Source organism: Peromyscus maniculatus, chromosome 8, assembly GCF_049852395.1.
Source record: "Peromyscus maniculatus bairdii isolate BWxNUB_F1_BW_parent chromosome 8, HU_Pman_BW_mat_3.1, whole genome shotgun sequence".
NCBI lineage: Eukaryota > Metazoa > Chordata > Mammalia > Rodentia > Cricetidae > Peromyscus > Peromyscus maniculatus.
In genome coordinates this window covers 82,393,477-82,408,561 of record NC_134859.1, presented here as the reverse complement: position 1 = coordinate 82,408,561, position 15,085 = coordinate 82,393,477, and the positions used below count along the sequence as shown (strand labels likewise).

Here is a 15,085-nt window from a genome sequence, read left to right as displayed (position 1 = left end):
TGATCTGTGGAAGGAGCTGCCACTTGGGAGTTCTGGCAACATTGTTCAATGGGGGTTCAAAGACCCTCGAGTCCCTGAATTCGAGCTGGTGTGTCTGCAACCCACGAGGCAAATCCGACGGCCCTGGGGACTGGAGAGCTTGCAGACGTTGGGAGCCCCGAGTCCTCTTCGTGCAAAGGAAGTGAAATTCCTCGCCGCAGGTGACCCACTTCACAATGATGAGCCTGAGGCTGTGTGCGCCCCGAGATATACGACCTGCATCCGTCCATCCACGTCTTCCCTATAGCCAGCCACCGACAGCGCCGCCCCCCTTATGAGCTCTAGCACCTCAGTGACACTTGGAATTCTGTGCTCAGATAACAAATCAGAGTATTATAATAGCTAGCTCTCATTGAGCACTTGCTGTCTGCCCGACATTAGCACCATGAAGAGCACAGAAGTGAAAAATAACCTGCCCAAGATGGTGAACGAGTCCAGGCTAGGGACCAGGGGATCTGTCTTCGGAGCTCAGGTGCACTTCATTCCCATTCATACCGTTTTGGGGAGGGGCATGTAAGGGACGGGAGTTCGTGTAACCTAAGCTGACCTCGAACTAGATATACATCTGAGTGTGATCTTGAACTTTCGATCCTCCTGCCTTCCCCTCCTAAGTGATGGCCGTTCATTTTTCAGTCTGTGCGGGGCACTAGGCGGCCACTGCGCCGCAGCAAGGGGACCGTGCCTTCCCCAGACTGCCCACCAGGTGGCGCGCCGACGCCACGCGCATCCCCGCACCACACCCGCGCTCGGTCTCACCATCGGCCCCTGTAATGCTCTCGTTAACCACGGTGACTTGGGTCCAGCCGACAGGTGGCTGAGGGGGTTGCCACTGACCTGGCGCCAGGTGTTGGCTCCGTGCCAGATGCCTGTTTCCTCCTCTTCACTCTTCGCCTCCCTAGACGCTGAAATGCAACAGGAAAGAGCTCCGACACTCTCCTTTTGTTCAGTTTCCAAAGCACTTTCACCAGCTACATCCAGACAAAGACCCCGGGAGAGGGGGGCTGAAGCTCTCCATACCCTCAAGAAGCTGAGATCTAGGGAGAGGAGAGGCCGACCAAGATGGCGAGGGGTGGGGCCTCAGAGCCAGACACCTAACCAGAGCGAATAGACTATGTTTCCCCAGGAAAAGGTCCCTTTGGATGGTGAAGGCTTGTGGAAGCACTCGAGGTAGCCCCCCACCCCCTTGGAGCCTAAGGCATGCACAGTTTGAGACTTTAGCAGTCTCCCTCAGGGCATTCCATGTCACGGGTCCTCTGAGGGCCCCCCCTTTCTCATTACTTCCTACAAAACAGCCTCTGTGGCCCCAGTGTGCACCCGCCCTGGAGCTCTGCCCTTAGTCAGCAATTCCCGCTCTCACTCTGACGAGTCTCCAGGCTCACACACATGCTGGTCATCCATTTTCACAGGGCCTGGGTCCCAAACACCCAGGGGCACTTCCCACACCTCTGTTCCCTGGGCCACAGAGCTGGGGTCCATCCTGACCCTTTAACGTCTGTCATTGAAATGGACTCCTCCATCCTTCCCCTCAGACACTTTTTCAGAGCCGCCATCGCCGGCCCCCACTCCCCTTTCCTCACAGCCTTATGCCTCTGACCTAATTCAGGCTACCATGACCTCCTTGGGTCCTGGACTCACCCCAGCTCTCAGCTCCACCCCTCACAAAGACCAGGATGCTCTTTGGGGTGCTGCCTCCAGAGTGCAAAGGCACCCACTGAGACCCCAGAGCTCTGTGCTCACACCCCTGACACAACCTGCTCCTGTCCCCCTTGCCTTGGGCCCCTCTTCCTGTCTTCCATGCACCTGCCTCCTCTAGTTCCTCCTTCTGAAGGCTTCCTAGGCTCGGGCGATTAGTCCACCATCCCCTTGCCTAGAAGACCTACCCCACCCCCCTGGCAGCCCCGGGCCCTCTCATCCTTCGGACCACAGGTAACTTAGGGCCTTCTCCCTTCCTGTCTCTTGGGACTTGTCTCCCTCATGCTCTGCGCCAGCATCTCAGAGCCCGGGCCTGCCCCTCTTCTGTCTTCCACGTCTCCCTCCCGGCTCACATTCTCCATGCAAATGAGAACTACCGTCTCCTGTCCAGAGCCATACTGCACACCAGCCAGGACCCGACATAAAAGTAGACACTTGATAACTATTCATGGAACAAATGACTCTTTCATCCGGGCCCCCTCAGAACCCCACTCCTGGGCTGACTTTCATCTGTGGCTTTTCCTCGATCTGCTTCATCTGCCTAGAAGGTTCTTTCCCTCTCCTCCCGCTCCACACAGCACTTCCCACTCATCTCTCTGGGATCCATGCTCGGCCCCCCTATTTAAGTTTGGGTTTTTTTTCCCCCTGGGCCTCCTTAATGCCCGATACATAACTCTCCATCCCAACTCTTTAAAATTGCAAATTGACATCTAAACGGGAGAGATTATTAACAAGTATGAGCTATCATCCCCTCCTCTCCCCGAGACCACGCCAGACAGTGGGTTTAAGGGCAGCCACTCTCTGCCTTTCCAAGTCAGGAACTCTGTCTCCTGCTCACTGGCTGAGCACGTTTCAGGGGCCCGCTGTGCTGTTTAGCTGGGCTGCACTGGAGAGGCAAGGAGCAAACAGCCGACACAGGACTCTTCCAGAAGCAGGCAAGAGCACAAGGAGGTGATGAGCAAAGGCTGGACCAGGAGCATTTGGGTGCAGAGGGGCCTGGAGACTGCAGGCCTTGGGCACTCAGTCTCTCTCCCTTCATTGAGTACCTACAGTACCAAAGGGATGCTATGGCTGGGACTTGGGTCATACAGAGACGTGCCCCTGAATGACAGATCCACCTTGGGAACCACCACTGCCATGGTGCTCGGTGCAGAGAGCACTGTGTCTGTGGCCTGTCTTCCCACTCTTTGCCGATGGGCTTTCGGTGGCCTCTGGGGTCACTTTTCTTCTTCCCTTACATTCCCAGCATTCCTCTGTTCTTTTGTGCTGTGGGTCATCCCCTCCTTCCCGACATTTCCCATAACAGAGTTTTCCCTTTCTTTCTCTCCTTTTAGACAAGGTTTTACTACATAGACCAGGCTGGTCTCAAACTCACAGAGATCCACCTGCCTCACCCTCCCAAGTGCTGGGATCAAAGGCGTGCGCCATAGCACCCCGTTTTCCTTCCTACCTGAGATATGCTCTTGGGCAGCCTGGGCTGGCTTCGAAGTCACTGTGGAGGGGCTGGAGAGATGGCCCAGTGGTTAAGAGCCAAGGCTGAGTTAGGCGGAGTGGCATCTGCCTTTATCTCCAGAGCTGGAGAGACCAAGGCAGGAGGATCTCTGAGGGAAGAGGCTAACCTCATCTACAGAGCCAGTTCCAGGTCAGCCACAGCTACACTGTGAGACCTTGTCTCAAAAAACAAAACAAAACAAAACCAGCAAAAAGAGCACTGGCTGCTCTTCCAGAGGACCCAAGTTCGATTCCTATCACCCACACAGCAGCTTACAACCATCTGTAACTCCTATTCCAGGGGATCTAATGCCCTCTTCTGGCCTCTACAGGTACCACGCAAGCAGGTAGTACACAGATATATATGCAGGTAAACGTTAACAGCAAAACAAAATTTAAAAAAAAAAATCCTTCAAAATGACTATGTGACTGAGGGTAGCCTTGAACATCTGATCCTTCTGCCTCCACCTCCCAAGTGCTGGAATTCAGGTGTGTATTACTATGCCTTGATTATGGGGTGCTAGAGACGGAACCTAGGGATTTATGTATGCTAGGTAAGCACTCTACCCACAGTTCCATCCATAGTTTTGGAGGGCTAAAGGTCGCTTTACTCTGTGACCTCTGGTTGAGGGTTAAGTAAAAATATACAGTGCTGGGTTCCTGTTTCCCCAGTGAGGAAACCTGGGGCCTGCATAATGGAGGCCGTCACTCTGCCCCTCTGCTTGGCACACTCAGGGGAGAGAGTCCCTGCTCCTTCGGCTTCCAGAATGAGCCCTCATGGCCCACTTTGCTCCTGATCACCTACTCTGCCCATGAGCACCAGGGAATTTTCTTCCTTTGCCAACTTCTGAAATGTCAGGCTGCCCAGGGCTCCTCCTCCTCCTCCTCATCCTCCTCCTGTGCCTACCACTTCTCCAGCACCCTCCACACCCCAGGACAGACTTTCTGGTGCCCTTGGATGACCAACAGCAGCACAGAGATAAGTCATAGTCAAAGGTGAATTCCTCCACAGCATCCTGCTCCATACACCAGGGTGCCACCCCTTCAACACCCCCACCCCTCCCCCACCCCGTCCATCTTGCAGCCTGTCACACAAAGCAGGATGCTGCCTGGCACCCTCGCCCCTCCCTGCATCTGGCAACAGCCAAAGCCTGCCTGGTTTGCCAGCTGCTGATGTCTTCAGGCCCCCAACCCCGATCTTCTAATTGCTTCCCCTCCCCCGCCTCTCTTTCTAGTGAATTCTCCGAAAGAAAGCTGTCCAAAATGCAAGCTGTACTGTGACAGTCCCTTAAAACCCTTCCAAGGTTCCCCATATACGTGGGTCCAGACCCCCTTCAGCCGACCCATAAGCCCCCAAGGGTTGGTCCCTGCCTCTGGTCTTCCCCTGGAAGAGGCACTCCCACAACAGCCAGCTGCTTTCATTCCTAGCTTCCTGCACCCCCTGCCAGGATGACCCCTTGCCAGACCTACTCCTGACCTCCTGGACATGAGCGCCCTTGGCATGTCAGCCCTGACCTTCCCGTCCCTCCTCCACCTTTGCTGGTGCATCCTCAAGGCTTTATGGGGACTGTGTCATAGCACTCACCGCAGTGAGTTATAATGATCGATTTTCACACACAGGGCGAGGAGATCCTGGAGGGCAGGGATGGTGTCCCATTCATCTCTGTAGCCCAGGCTCTGGCCTGGTGCCGGGCACCGGGTACCGAGGACAGGCTCCACCGGTGGCTGATGGACGAAGGCAGAGAAGAAACTTAAAGGAAGTGGGAGCCAGGAGTGTCCAAGAGGGGAGTGAGGGCAAGCCCGGCAGGAAGAACAGCCGGAGTAAATGTGTGGGCAGTGCAGAAGCCAACCCTTCCGTTTACTGCACTCCCACGGTGCCTGCCAGCCACGGTGCGTGCACTGGGTTTACCCACCACGTCTTCTCTCCTCTAAATGACAGATCTGAGCACTGACATCAGAGCATGGACTTAACCTACCCAAGGTCACACAGCGTGGAGGGGCCTGGGGTGGAATCTGAGACTGGCCCGAAAACAGTAGTACTCCTGCTGCTGGGCCACACTGCTCTCCTGGGGCAGGACTTGGAATGCGCCAGGAGTGGGCCCGGCTACACCTCTGCCTCCTCGCCGAGAGCGGGAACTAGCTGCCCACGCTCAGACCAACAGCTCCTTCCTCCCAGCTGGACCCGAGGCTCCAAGGCCACACAAAAATGTACCTGCTTCTTCCTCTCCGCCTGGCTTTGGGTATCTTGGAGTGTACACACACACACACACACACACACACACACACACACACACACACACACACACACACACCGGAAAGGCCCGGGGCATCCAGGAGATGGGGCTCATCCAGGCTACCTCCTCCTCCCGCAATCTCTCCCTCTTTGCACTTGGCCCAGGCTGATATTAAGATTCATCTGCATTCCTCACACAACGCCTGGCAGATGGTGGGGGAGGAGGCTGGGTGTGAGCTGGGGGCTGCAGCCAGGGACCACACTGGATCTCAGAGGGGCCACAGGAGAGAGTGCGGAGAGCCTTCCACAGGCTCAGCCTAGACCGGGGCCACTCCAAATGCCTCCGACCTTTTGTTTTTCTCAAGACTAAAGGAGTTCTAGAGAGCTAGAGAGGAGGTCTAGCCTAGCCATTAAGAGTGATAGTGATGGAAGGTGGTCCGGTACCTTTGGGAATCTCTTGTCTAGGTCAGTCCTTCTTGCCCTGGAGATTTGAAGAGACCAGAGCAACCTGGGACCCCACTGGGACCCTCCTCAGCCTGGTGAGCATCTATGTCGTAGGGAATGGGTAAGGAAGGACAGCCTCTGAGCGAGAGGCTGTGCTCATCCGTTCACTTCTCTATTTCTCAGGATGCAAACCCTTACCCCAACCTTAGGATCTAGCCTAGCCCCTAGTGGTGTCTTCAGACCAGCGCCTCATCCAAATGTTTCGTAGTGATTGCTCTGAGGTCCTGAGGTCATCTAGGAAGAAAAGGAACGGCTAAGAAAAGGGGTACGAGCTAGACACTTAGAAGAACTTCCCTCAGCACCCTCATCAAGTCTTGCAGGAACCAGCAGCTGTGATCCGCTGTTGATATCCTTAGACCCTTAAAATGGGTTTGGGCAGAACTGTCTGTCCAAATTCCAAGACTCCGAGGGGCGGGGGTAGGCAGGGCGACAAATCCCCGATGCCCGCTACAGAAGATAAGGCGCGCTGCCAGAAGGGCGGAAAAGCTGGTGTCCCCATCCGCGGTCTTCCAGCCTTTCGCCTCCTCTCCCAGAGCTCCTCCGCCCGCCTCCTGTCCCCTACGCTGGAAAGTCAGCGTCCCAGGTCCCCAGGCTGCGGGCCGGCAGGGGAGGAGTTAACTCCGGAGGTACCGACTGGGCTCACGGTACCTGCCGCCGCCGCCGCCGCCGCCAGTGGGAGGGACGAGGAAGCGGGAGCCGCCTGGGCGCCAGGAGCGCTCCAGTCTGGCGGGGCGCAGCGCGGGGAGCGGGCGGCCGCGGCTCGGCTTGGCCCGGGGCGTCCGCCAGGGGGCGCGCCGCGACGGGGCGGGAGGGGCCGTCTGGTCTGGGGAATTAGCACCGGGGACGGGCGCGCGCGCAGGTCCCCAGCACATCTGGGCGAGAGCCCAGCCTCTGGAAGCGAGCGGGGCGCCGAGCGCCTGTCTGGAGCGGCAGAGCCACCGCGCAGCCGGAGCCCCTTCGAGACGCTCCGGGCTCACATCTGGGAGCGGGAGAAGGGACCGCGCGGCGCGCAGCTGGACGCGGGGAGGGGGCGGCGGCTACACAGCTGGACCGAAGGGGGCGGGGTCGGTCCCAGCGACGGGCTGAGGGGAGGGCCTCGAGCCACCGGGGACCCGAGCATGGGACAGCGCGCCTGAAGGAGCAGCCCGGGGAAGAGGGGGCCTGGGACCCTGAAAGGAAAGAGAGAGACCGGTGAGAGCGGAGGAGGAAGATGCAACTGACCCGCTGCTGCTTCGTGTTCCTAGTGCAGGGCAGCCTCTATCTGGTGAGTGGTCCGCGGGGAGCGGCGCAGGGCGGGGGCCAGAGGATGGGGAGAGCGCGGGAAGCTGCGGAGCCCTGAAACTTTCTCCCTCCCCACCCCCCCCAACCCTGACATCCCGGGGATGCGGGCGAACGCTGGAGGCTAGGGGAGAGGGCGGGTCCGAGGCCGGAGGCCGGACGGGAAGGGTTAATAGGGGCGGGGAGGAGGGTGCTCGGCTGGCCCACCCACTCCGTGGCTGATGGCGCGAGGTGCGAGTGACATTAGGGAAAAGGCCCCTCGGAGCTGAGTCGCCAAGGATTACCCGACCTCTGGTAGCATCCCAGGACGCGCGGAACGGGGGTGGGGCAGGCAACCTGCCCGGTCAGGGGACGCGGGATTCTCCTCTGACCCCTGGGGCCCAGAGAACCCCAAACTGTGGGCCCTGGCGCGCCAAGCCCGGGCGGACTGGGGGCGGCCCCCGCGTCCCTGCCTCCCGCCGTCCCTCCCGCTCCCTCCCTCCTCGCCTGTTGTTTTCCTCGCCTCTCCCGGCTGCGCGCAGCCCGAGCCCCATAGGACCTGGGCAGGCGGCTCCCGCCCCAGGCGCTCACAGCAGCTGAGCTGAGCGCCCAGAGCCCGCTCCCCCGCGGCCCAGGATGCCCTGGAACCCCACCCCGGACCCTAGCCCAGAGCTTAACTCCCCCGCGACCCATGCCCGCCGCCCCACATCTGCCCTCGACCCCAATCCTGTCCTGGAGAAGCTTGAGCACTACTGGAACGCCCCCTTCCTCAAAACAATTCCCACTGACAGCACCCCTCCCACCCCGAGTCCACTGTCGGGGAGGAAGCCTTTCCTGCTTGGCCCTTACCTGTGGCCCTGTTCACTACTGAGCTATTGACTATCTCAACCATTCAGTTAAACCCTAGAGCCAAGTATGAACAAGTGGGCAGCCTTGAACCCAGCCCAAGGAGCCTCCCTTCCTGCCTTTCCTGACCCTGGGGGCACTGGGAACCTGGAAAGCAGGGCCAGCCTTAGCTGTGGGACAGATAAGGGCTTGGTCATCAGCCACAAACACAGCCAAGGCCAGAGCAAGAGGCATAAAGACTAAAACCTTTTGGAACCTCCCATGCCAGCTCCCCAGGAATCCCCGCGGCCCCACCCACATCATCATTAATCCAGATGTTGTAGCTGAGCTGGTGTCTCCTCCCTGGTGACATAGACACACTGGTAAAAACTCGGTTTCAGAAACTGAGCAAACACATCCAGGCCACAGTCCAGGGAGCCAGGTAACCTCCCAGTCGCCCAGCTCTGCTGGCTCTTTCCACCCTCCTCCGGGAAGCCTCCCCAAGGTGTGGCCTGTCACCATAGCTGAGCCTGTCGAGGTAAGACAAGCTCTGGCAGAGTTTGACAGGACACTCCAGGTGGAAACGGGGCTTTAGGAAAAGTCTTTTGCAAAGGTGCATCTGGTCTGTGCCTTGTGATGGGACACTGGCACCGGTGACCCGTGTCTTGTGGTGATGTAACCTGCGCGTCCCGATGTCCTCACCTGTGAAATGGGACTCACAAGAACTGGTCCCTCATCATGCAAGTGCCATCTCGGCATGTCGTCACCGGTGTTCCCCAGAGAAGGGTTTTGCTTCCACGAGCTTGGCTATCCTGGGTGTGGCATTCACACCTGGGTGTCCTCGTCTTAGCAAAACCTGCACCAAACTGGTACCTGCCCAGGACTGTCACTGGGTTCTGGATTCTTATTTTATGGCCTGTAGGCTGTCTTTGCCTCTAACGCCAGTAGTTAGGCCAGGCTAGGAATGGTGTCTTCTCAGCCAGAAGACTAAAATGTCTTAAACGGCATGAGATGTGTGTGTGTGCTGACACGCAGGAGCTCCTAAGATAGGGAGGGGCTCCCCAAATAACTTGCAACTCCCAACTCCAGGTGAAGGACGCCTGGAGGACAGAAATGATGCCTCCTTGGTGTCATGATGCCCCACCATCAAGGATGGGGATTCTACCTCCCCTTCAGACTGGGGGCTTCTGCAAGATCAGAAGCTGAGCCCTTCCCACCTGACTGGGGCTTATCCAGACAGGAGAACTGTGTGTCTCTGATACCCTAGTCCATGAAGGGGAAAGACGTCCTGACCTTCCTTCCAGATTTGGAATAGCAGCCAGGGGCAGGGTGGTAAAGAAAGGTCATGGAGGTGACTGATGTATCGGAACATGAGAGTGGGTCATATAGAGAGCCAGGGTATACACCTGGCCTCAGCACAAGGGAACAAGCAGATGTCCCCCTTAGCCTGGGCCAGACAGGGACAGAGACCACGCAGATGGTGATAGGGTGGTGGGTCACATCTCAAATCCTCTGGGTCCTCTGGAGACAAAGCTCTAATTCTCTTTTCAAATCCCTCCATAGGTCATCTGTGGCCAAGAGGATGGCCCCCCTGGCTCAGAGGACCCTGAGCATGATGACCATGAGGGCCAGCCTCGGCCTAGGGTACCTCGGAAGCGAGGTCACATCTCACCTAAGTCCCGCCCCTTGGCCAACTCTACCCTTTTAGGGCTGCTGGCCCCACCTGGGGAGGCTTGGGGTGTCCTTGGGCAGTCCCCCAACCGCCCCAAGCAAAGCCCCCTACCCGCGACCAAAGTGAAAAAAATATTTGGATGGGGTGATTTCTACTCCAACATCAAGACAGTGGCCCTGAACCTGCTGGTCACAGGGAAGATCGTGGACCACGGCAACGGAACCTTCAGCGTCCACTTCCGTCACAATGCCACAGGCCAGGGTAACATCTCCATCAGCCTTGTACCCCCCAGCAAAGCTGTAGAGTTCCACCAGGAGCAGCAAATCTTCATCGAAGCCAAGGCCTCCAAAATCTTCAACTGCCGGATGGAGTGGGAGAAGGTGGAGCGAGGCCGCCGGACCTCGCTCTGTACCCACGACCCAGCCAAGATCTGTTCCCGAGACCACGCTCAGAGCTCGGCCACCTGGAGCTGCTCCCAGCCCTTCAAAGTCGTCTGCGTCTACATTGCTTTCTACAGCACGGATTACAGACTGGTGCAGAAGGTGTGCCCAGATTACAACTACCACAGCGACACCCCCTACTACCCGTCCGGGTGACCTGGATGGGCCGCAGAGGCCTGTGCAGGAGGCCGGCTGTCTGGACACTGGGCAGGGAAAGGGATAGGTCTCAGGAAGGGAGGGGGAGGAGAGGACGAGAGACCAGGTGGGCCAGGGCCGGGCCTCAGGTGTTGGAGAAGGGTCCCCACCGCTGGCCCCAGCCTGAGGTCAGAATGGACTTGTCGTGGAGGAGGAAGGGGCTCTGGGCAGCCTTACAGAGCCATCCAAAGCTGATGCTGGGCCCTGAGGCCCCTGGGCAGGCAAGGTGGGTGGCCCCAGATCAAGCCACGGAGAAGACCTTAACCCTTGGCTCTCTCCTTGCCATTCAGAAAGAGGACAGCAGTCGGCAAAGGGGTGTCCGACTGTGTAGGCCAGACAGACAACTGAGGAGGGATGGCTCAGTGGCTTCCCCCATGGGAGCAGGCAGTGTGTGGCCCCGAGACCCTTTCCTGCACTGAGTGATGACCTCATCCCCACCCTCAGGCCTTTGCTGTCCCAGTGACTACCTTTCATCACCAGCCAGGCCACCCCTTTCCGAGACCCCGTCTCCTCCAGCACTCTACACTGCTCTCACCCTCTTGCTGATGGCACACCGACCCCGTCCTTCACCCGAGACAGGGCTACTCGGTCCTCCTAGCCTGAAGGGCAGAAGCAGAAGCCGGTCCGTGCGCTGTGTGCTCATCCTTTGCCCGAACCCTGCTGAGATTGCTCCCTGGACAGCCCGCTCTTCATGTCAGCCGGGGCATTCCGAAACAGGGGTGGGGACTCCTTCTCTGGGCCATGGGGCTATGTGCAGAGTGGGGGGCAGGAGACTGGACTGTGTGGCCACGCTGGAACTGTGCCCTAGTGTTGTCTGTGGGGTGGGGGTGGGGGGATGGGAAGTCTTGTGAAATGCCCTGTCACTTCTGTGTGCAGAGTCTTGTCCTTGGAGCAGGGAATAAAGTTTTCCCGGGGGCACCGTGTTCCGAGTTATCCAGGGAAGAGGGACCTGGACCCTGTCTGGCTAGCATTTTCCAAATGGTGACCAAAGCTGCAGACCTCTTGGAGCTGGGGCTCCCTGCGGCTTTGGGGCTGGCTTCTCTGACACCCTTTGCAGGCCCACAGATCCAGTGCCAGAGGCCCAAGCCAACACTTTTGGGGCTGGGCATAGCACCTGAAGGGGAAGCTTGGGGATAAGAGCCAGCAAGGGAGGGACGACGGGCCAAATCTTCCTCCCCCAGCCCTCACTGGGTTGCCGTCTCTGGCCCTGCAGGGGGCAGTGGTAGATGCCCAGTGATGTCCGAACTCTGCCATTGTTTTTCTCTGCGACCCCGAGTGGTCAAGTTCACTGTCCTCACCGGCCTCTTTCGGTTTCTCCCTCTGCATCCTGCAGGGCCACTTGCGCCCCTGAGAATCACTTCAGGGTCCTCGCTAACTCAGCCAGGCTGGGTAGGGCCTGTACCTGGGCCCCTGGCCTGGGTAGAGAGATGCTGACAGACTTTGAAAAGTGCCCAATGCGTTGGTGGCGCACGCCTTTAATCCCAGCACTCGGGAGGCAGAGGCAGGCGGATCTCTGTGAGTTCGAGGCCAGCCTGGGCTACCAAGTGAGCTCCAGGAAAGGCGCAAAAGCTACACAGAGAAACCCTGTCTCGAAAAACCAAAAAAAAAAAAAAAAAAAAAAAAAAAAAAAAAAAAAAAAAAAAAAAAAGAAAAGTGCCCAATGACCTCTAAGCAAAGGTCTTGGCTCCAGGTCCAGAAGATGAAGAGATTCCTCTCTGCTCTCTCCAGCTGTGACTCCCATCTGCCTCTTGGGGGGAAAGGAACAGACTGAGGTGGCATGGGGACAAACAGCGTGAGAGTAGCCACTTCCTCCTTCTGCCGGAGAGGGCATCAGAATGGATGGATGCCCAGGCAAGGCTCCTGGACTCTGGGGGTTTGGTGGAGGGAAAGCTGGAGCCCCTACCATCCTTCTGGAGGTCACTCTAGGTCTCTGCTCTTCGGAGGTCAGCACTCAGGTCTAAAGGTCCTTTTGGGGAGTGTAGCCATACCGTGGAGCATCCTAGAGTGAGGGCCAGTGGCCTGACTTCCTCCAGTCCTTGCCCTCTGTCCACTAGCTCCGAGCCCAGATGGTCCACGCATACTCACTGCAGCCCACGCTCACCTGGTTGCATCCCCTCTGTGTGTGAAATGACCTAGAAAGCAAGATGGCTGTGGGCAGGGGGCGGGGGGGGGGGGGGGGGACACACACTCCCTTTCCAGCTATGCCTGAATCATCCTGAAGCCATGTCTTCTGAGCAGACTCAAGACACACATGCCCCTCCACAGCTCTGTCCCTCCCCACCCTCTGTACCAGTGACTACAGTCAGAGGGGTTGGGGCTTGCTCCCTCCCAATCCTCCAACCCCCTCCCCCAACCAAGAGACACCTTGGCTGCTAGAATCTGGAGGGTTCTCCCGCCTGTGCCTCTCGCTGTCCCAGGGCACCTGTGGGGTGTAGCAGATGAAGAAGGAACTGTGAGGCGCCCCCATTCCCACCTCTGTGTGAACACTGAACCCTAAGCACAGTGCAGGGGCGCTCTGACCCGCCCCGCCTACTTCTCCTCTCCTGTGGAGGGCCAGCTGCTGCCGACAGCTGGAGGGCCCGGCCTTTCTGGCACGCGGTGCCGCCTGCACAGGGGGTGGGTTCATTTTAATAACTTCATTTCGTCCTCACGCACACTCTGCCTCCTCTTCGCTGCCTATCTGCCTTCCCCGGCAACCAGGCTGAGCTCAGTTCAGATCTGGCTAACAAATGTCTTCCCAAATCCTGATTCCTTGGAGGGGTCCTCTGGTCTTTCTCGGGTCTTTTCAGCTAGCTCATGAGCCTCCTTGATCCTCACAAGGGTAGCAAGTCCACCCGACTTCCCTGGCTAAGAGGATACCCACTTCTGCCCTTCTGAGCAACAGCTGTGGCATCTCCTGGAGAGATGGACCTCGGGTCCCATGAAGCACCCTGACCTCTGGCCTTGGGGAGCACCCACAGGAGACTGATTCTTCTTGAGGGAGCCCTACAAGAGAAGAAGGTCAGGGTCCTGCCTCACGTCACCCCCTTGACCTCCCCACAGCCCCTTGAAGTCAGTCTCTATAACCTTCTCAAGCTGGTTGGGGACCCTACTTCTGGTCTGTTCTGCCCCCCACCCACTCAACTAGGTGAGGGTCTTGTCTCTCCCATAGGGTGTAGCCCCTGGAGCAAGCCTACCAGACCAGACCAAAGGAGCTTTTCAAGGGCTTGGCTTGCGTCTCCCCATCAGAGTTTGGGTGGGTGGGGGGCACCTGGGGGTAGGGTTGCACCTCCCTCGACAGACTGAACACTGCTTGAGGAGGAGCTGGGTGACATGTCAGACTGATGTAAAGGCTGTGTCTCCCCCATCAGATTGGCATCGTCCTGAGGGCAAGAGCTGTACTGCGGACGGAAGAGAAGCACTCTTTTCCGAGTACCGGGATACCCGGAGTTGCTCTGCTCTCCCATCTGAACTGCAGTAACCTGTGAGCTAGCAGAGGCCCCGCGGCCAGCAAAGCCGAGTCCTCCTCCTGGGGAAGCTTAAGGCAAAACTGAATGGGTTTCTGCCCCTCCTCCCTCTCCTTCGTTCCCCTTCCCTAGATGAGCAAGCGGGGACTGAGTCACCCCTTCCCCATCCTTGGCAGGAATGCTGGTGACCTTGCATGTGGCAGGCTCCTGTGGCGAGGCCCATTGCTCAGAGATGCACACGGTGGGTGGGTGGAGAGGGAAGCTGGAGGAAGGGGTTTGTGGGGGCGGAGGCAGCTGAAGGTCATAGGGTGACCAGGGACTTGGATCATCGAGTGGGCATTTGCAATGGGTTGAGGGCGACTCAACGATCCAGTTCCTCTGCGTTGGGAAGTGATCCAACCTAATGGCTGGGAGTGGGAGAGAGAAATGTTACTTCCGAAGAAGACTCGTGGTGCTGCCTGGAGAACCGGGGGCTGGGGTGACAGGTGACAAGAGACACCATCAGCCCTACCAGGCAGAGGCAAGATGGGGTGGGGGTGGCACCTGCCAATTATGCCAAAGTCCTGGAGTGGCAGCTGACAATATCCCCAAGGCACAAATGCCACGAGAGACCTGCGCCACGAGAGACCTGCGGTTTGCCCATGAGAGGCTGAGTTCTGGTTCCACCGGGGACCTTGTTTCCTGTTGACCGGTCAAGCATTAAAAGCGGATCCAGTGAGTGGCATCATATTAATTCCTCCTGGACCACAGAGGCTTCCAAGGAGATGGTAGGAGGGTGCGCAAGGACCTCTAGCTGGTCCCCATTGTGGGAAGGGTTGTCCGGATGATCTTGAACGAAGGACCACCTCTAAGCGCCTCTTTGTTTGAATTTTGTTTTGTTGTTTGACACAGGGTTTCTCTGTGTAGCTCTGGTTGTCCTGGAACTCGCTCTGGTAGACTAGGTTGCCCTCGAACTCACAGAGATCCACCTGGCTCTACCTCCCAAGTGCTGGGGTTAAAAGTGTACGCAGCCACTGCCTGGCTTATTTGCATACATTTAAGACAATGTAACCTTGACTGGCCTGGAACTTGCTAAGTAGACCAGACTGGCCTCGAACTCAGAGATCCACCTGCTTCTGCCTCCTGAGTGTTGGGAACAAAGGCATGTGCTGCCTCACTCAGTGAGTGTCCTTATTTGAAAAAGTGACAGCTCTCTCTACCTCGGCGCACCGCTGGGGCACTTAAGCTGGTCATCAAAATGTTACCTCTCCCCTTGCTTTTGGAGACAGGTTTTATGTGAACTTCATCCTCC

General features: G+C 57.8%; 1 protein-coding gene across 1 annotated transcript; it reads left to right on the top strand.

Moving 5' to 3' along the window:
- The first annotated feature begins 6,788 nt into the window (after window positions 1-6,788).
- On the top strand, window positions 6,789-11,263 carry Nxph3 (neurexophilin 3). Its single transcript, XM_006971928.4, has 2 exons — window positions 6,789-7,223; window positions 9,605-11,263. Exons 1-2 carry the CDS (start codon window positions 7,170-7,172, stop codon window positions 10,307-10,309), a joined length of 759 nt encoding a protein of 252 aa, XP_006971990.1. The 5' UTR covers window positions 6,789-7,169; the 3' UTR covers window positions 10,310-11,263.
- The last annotated feature ends 3,822 nt before the right edge of the window (window positions 11,264-15,085 follow it).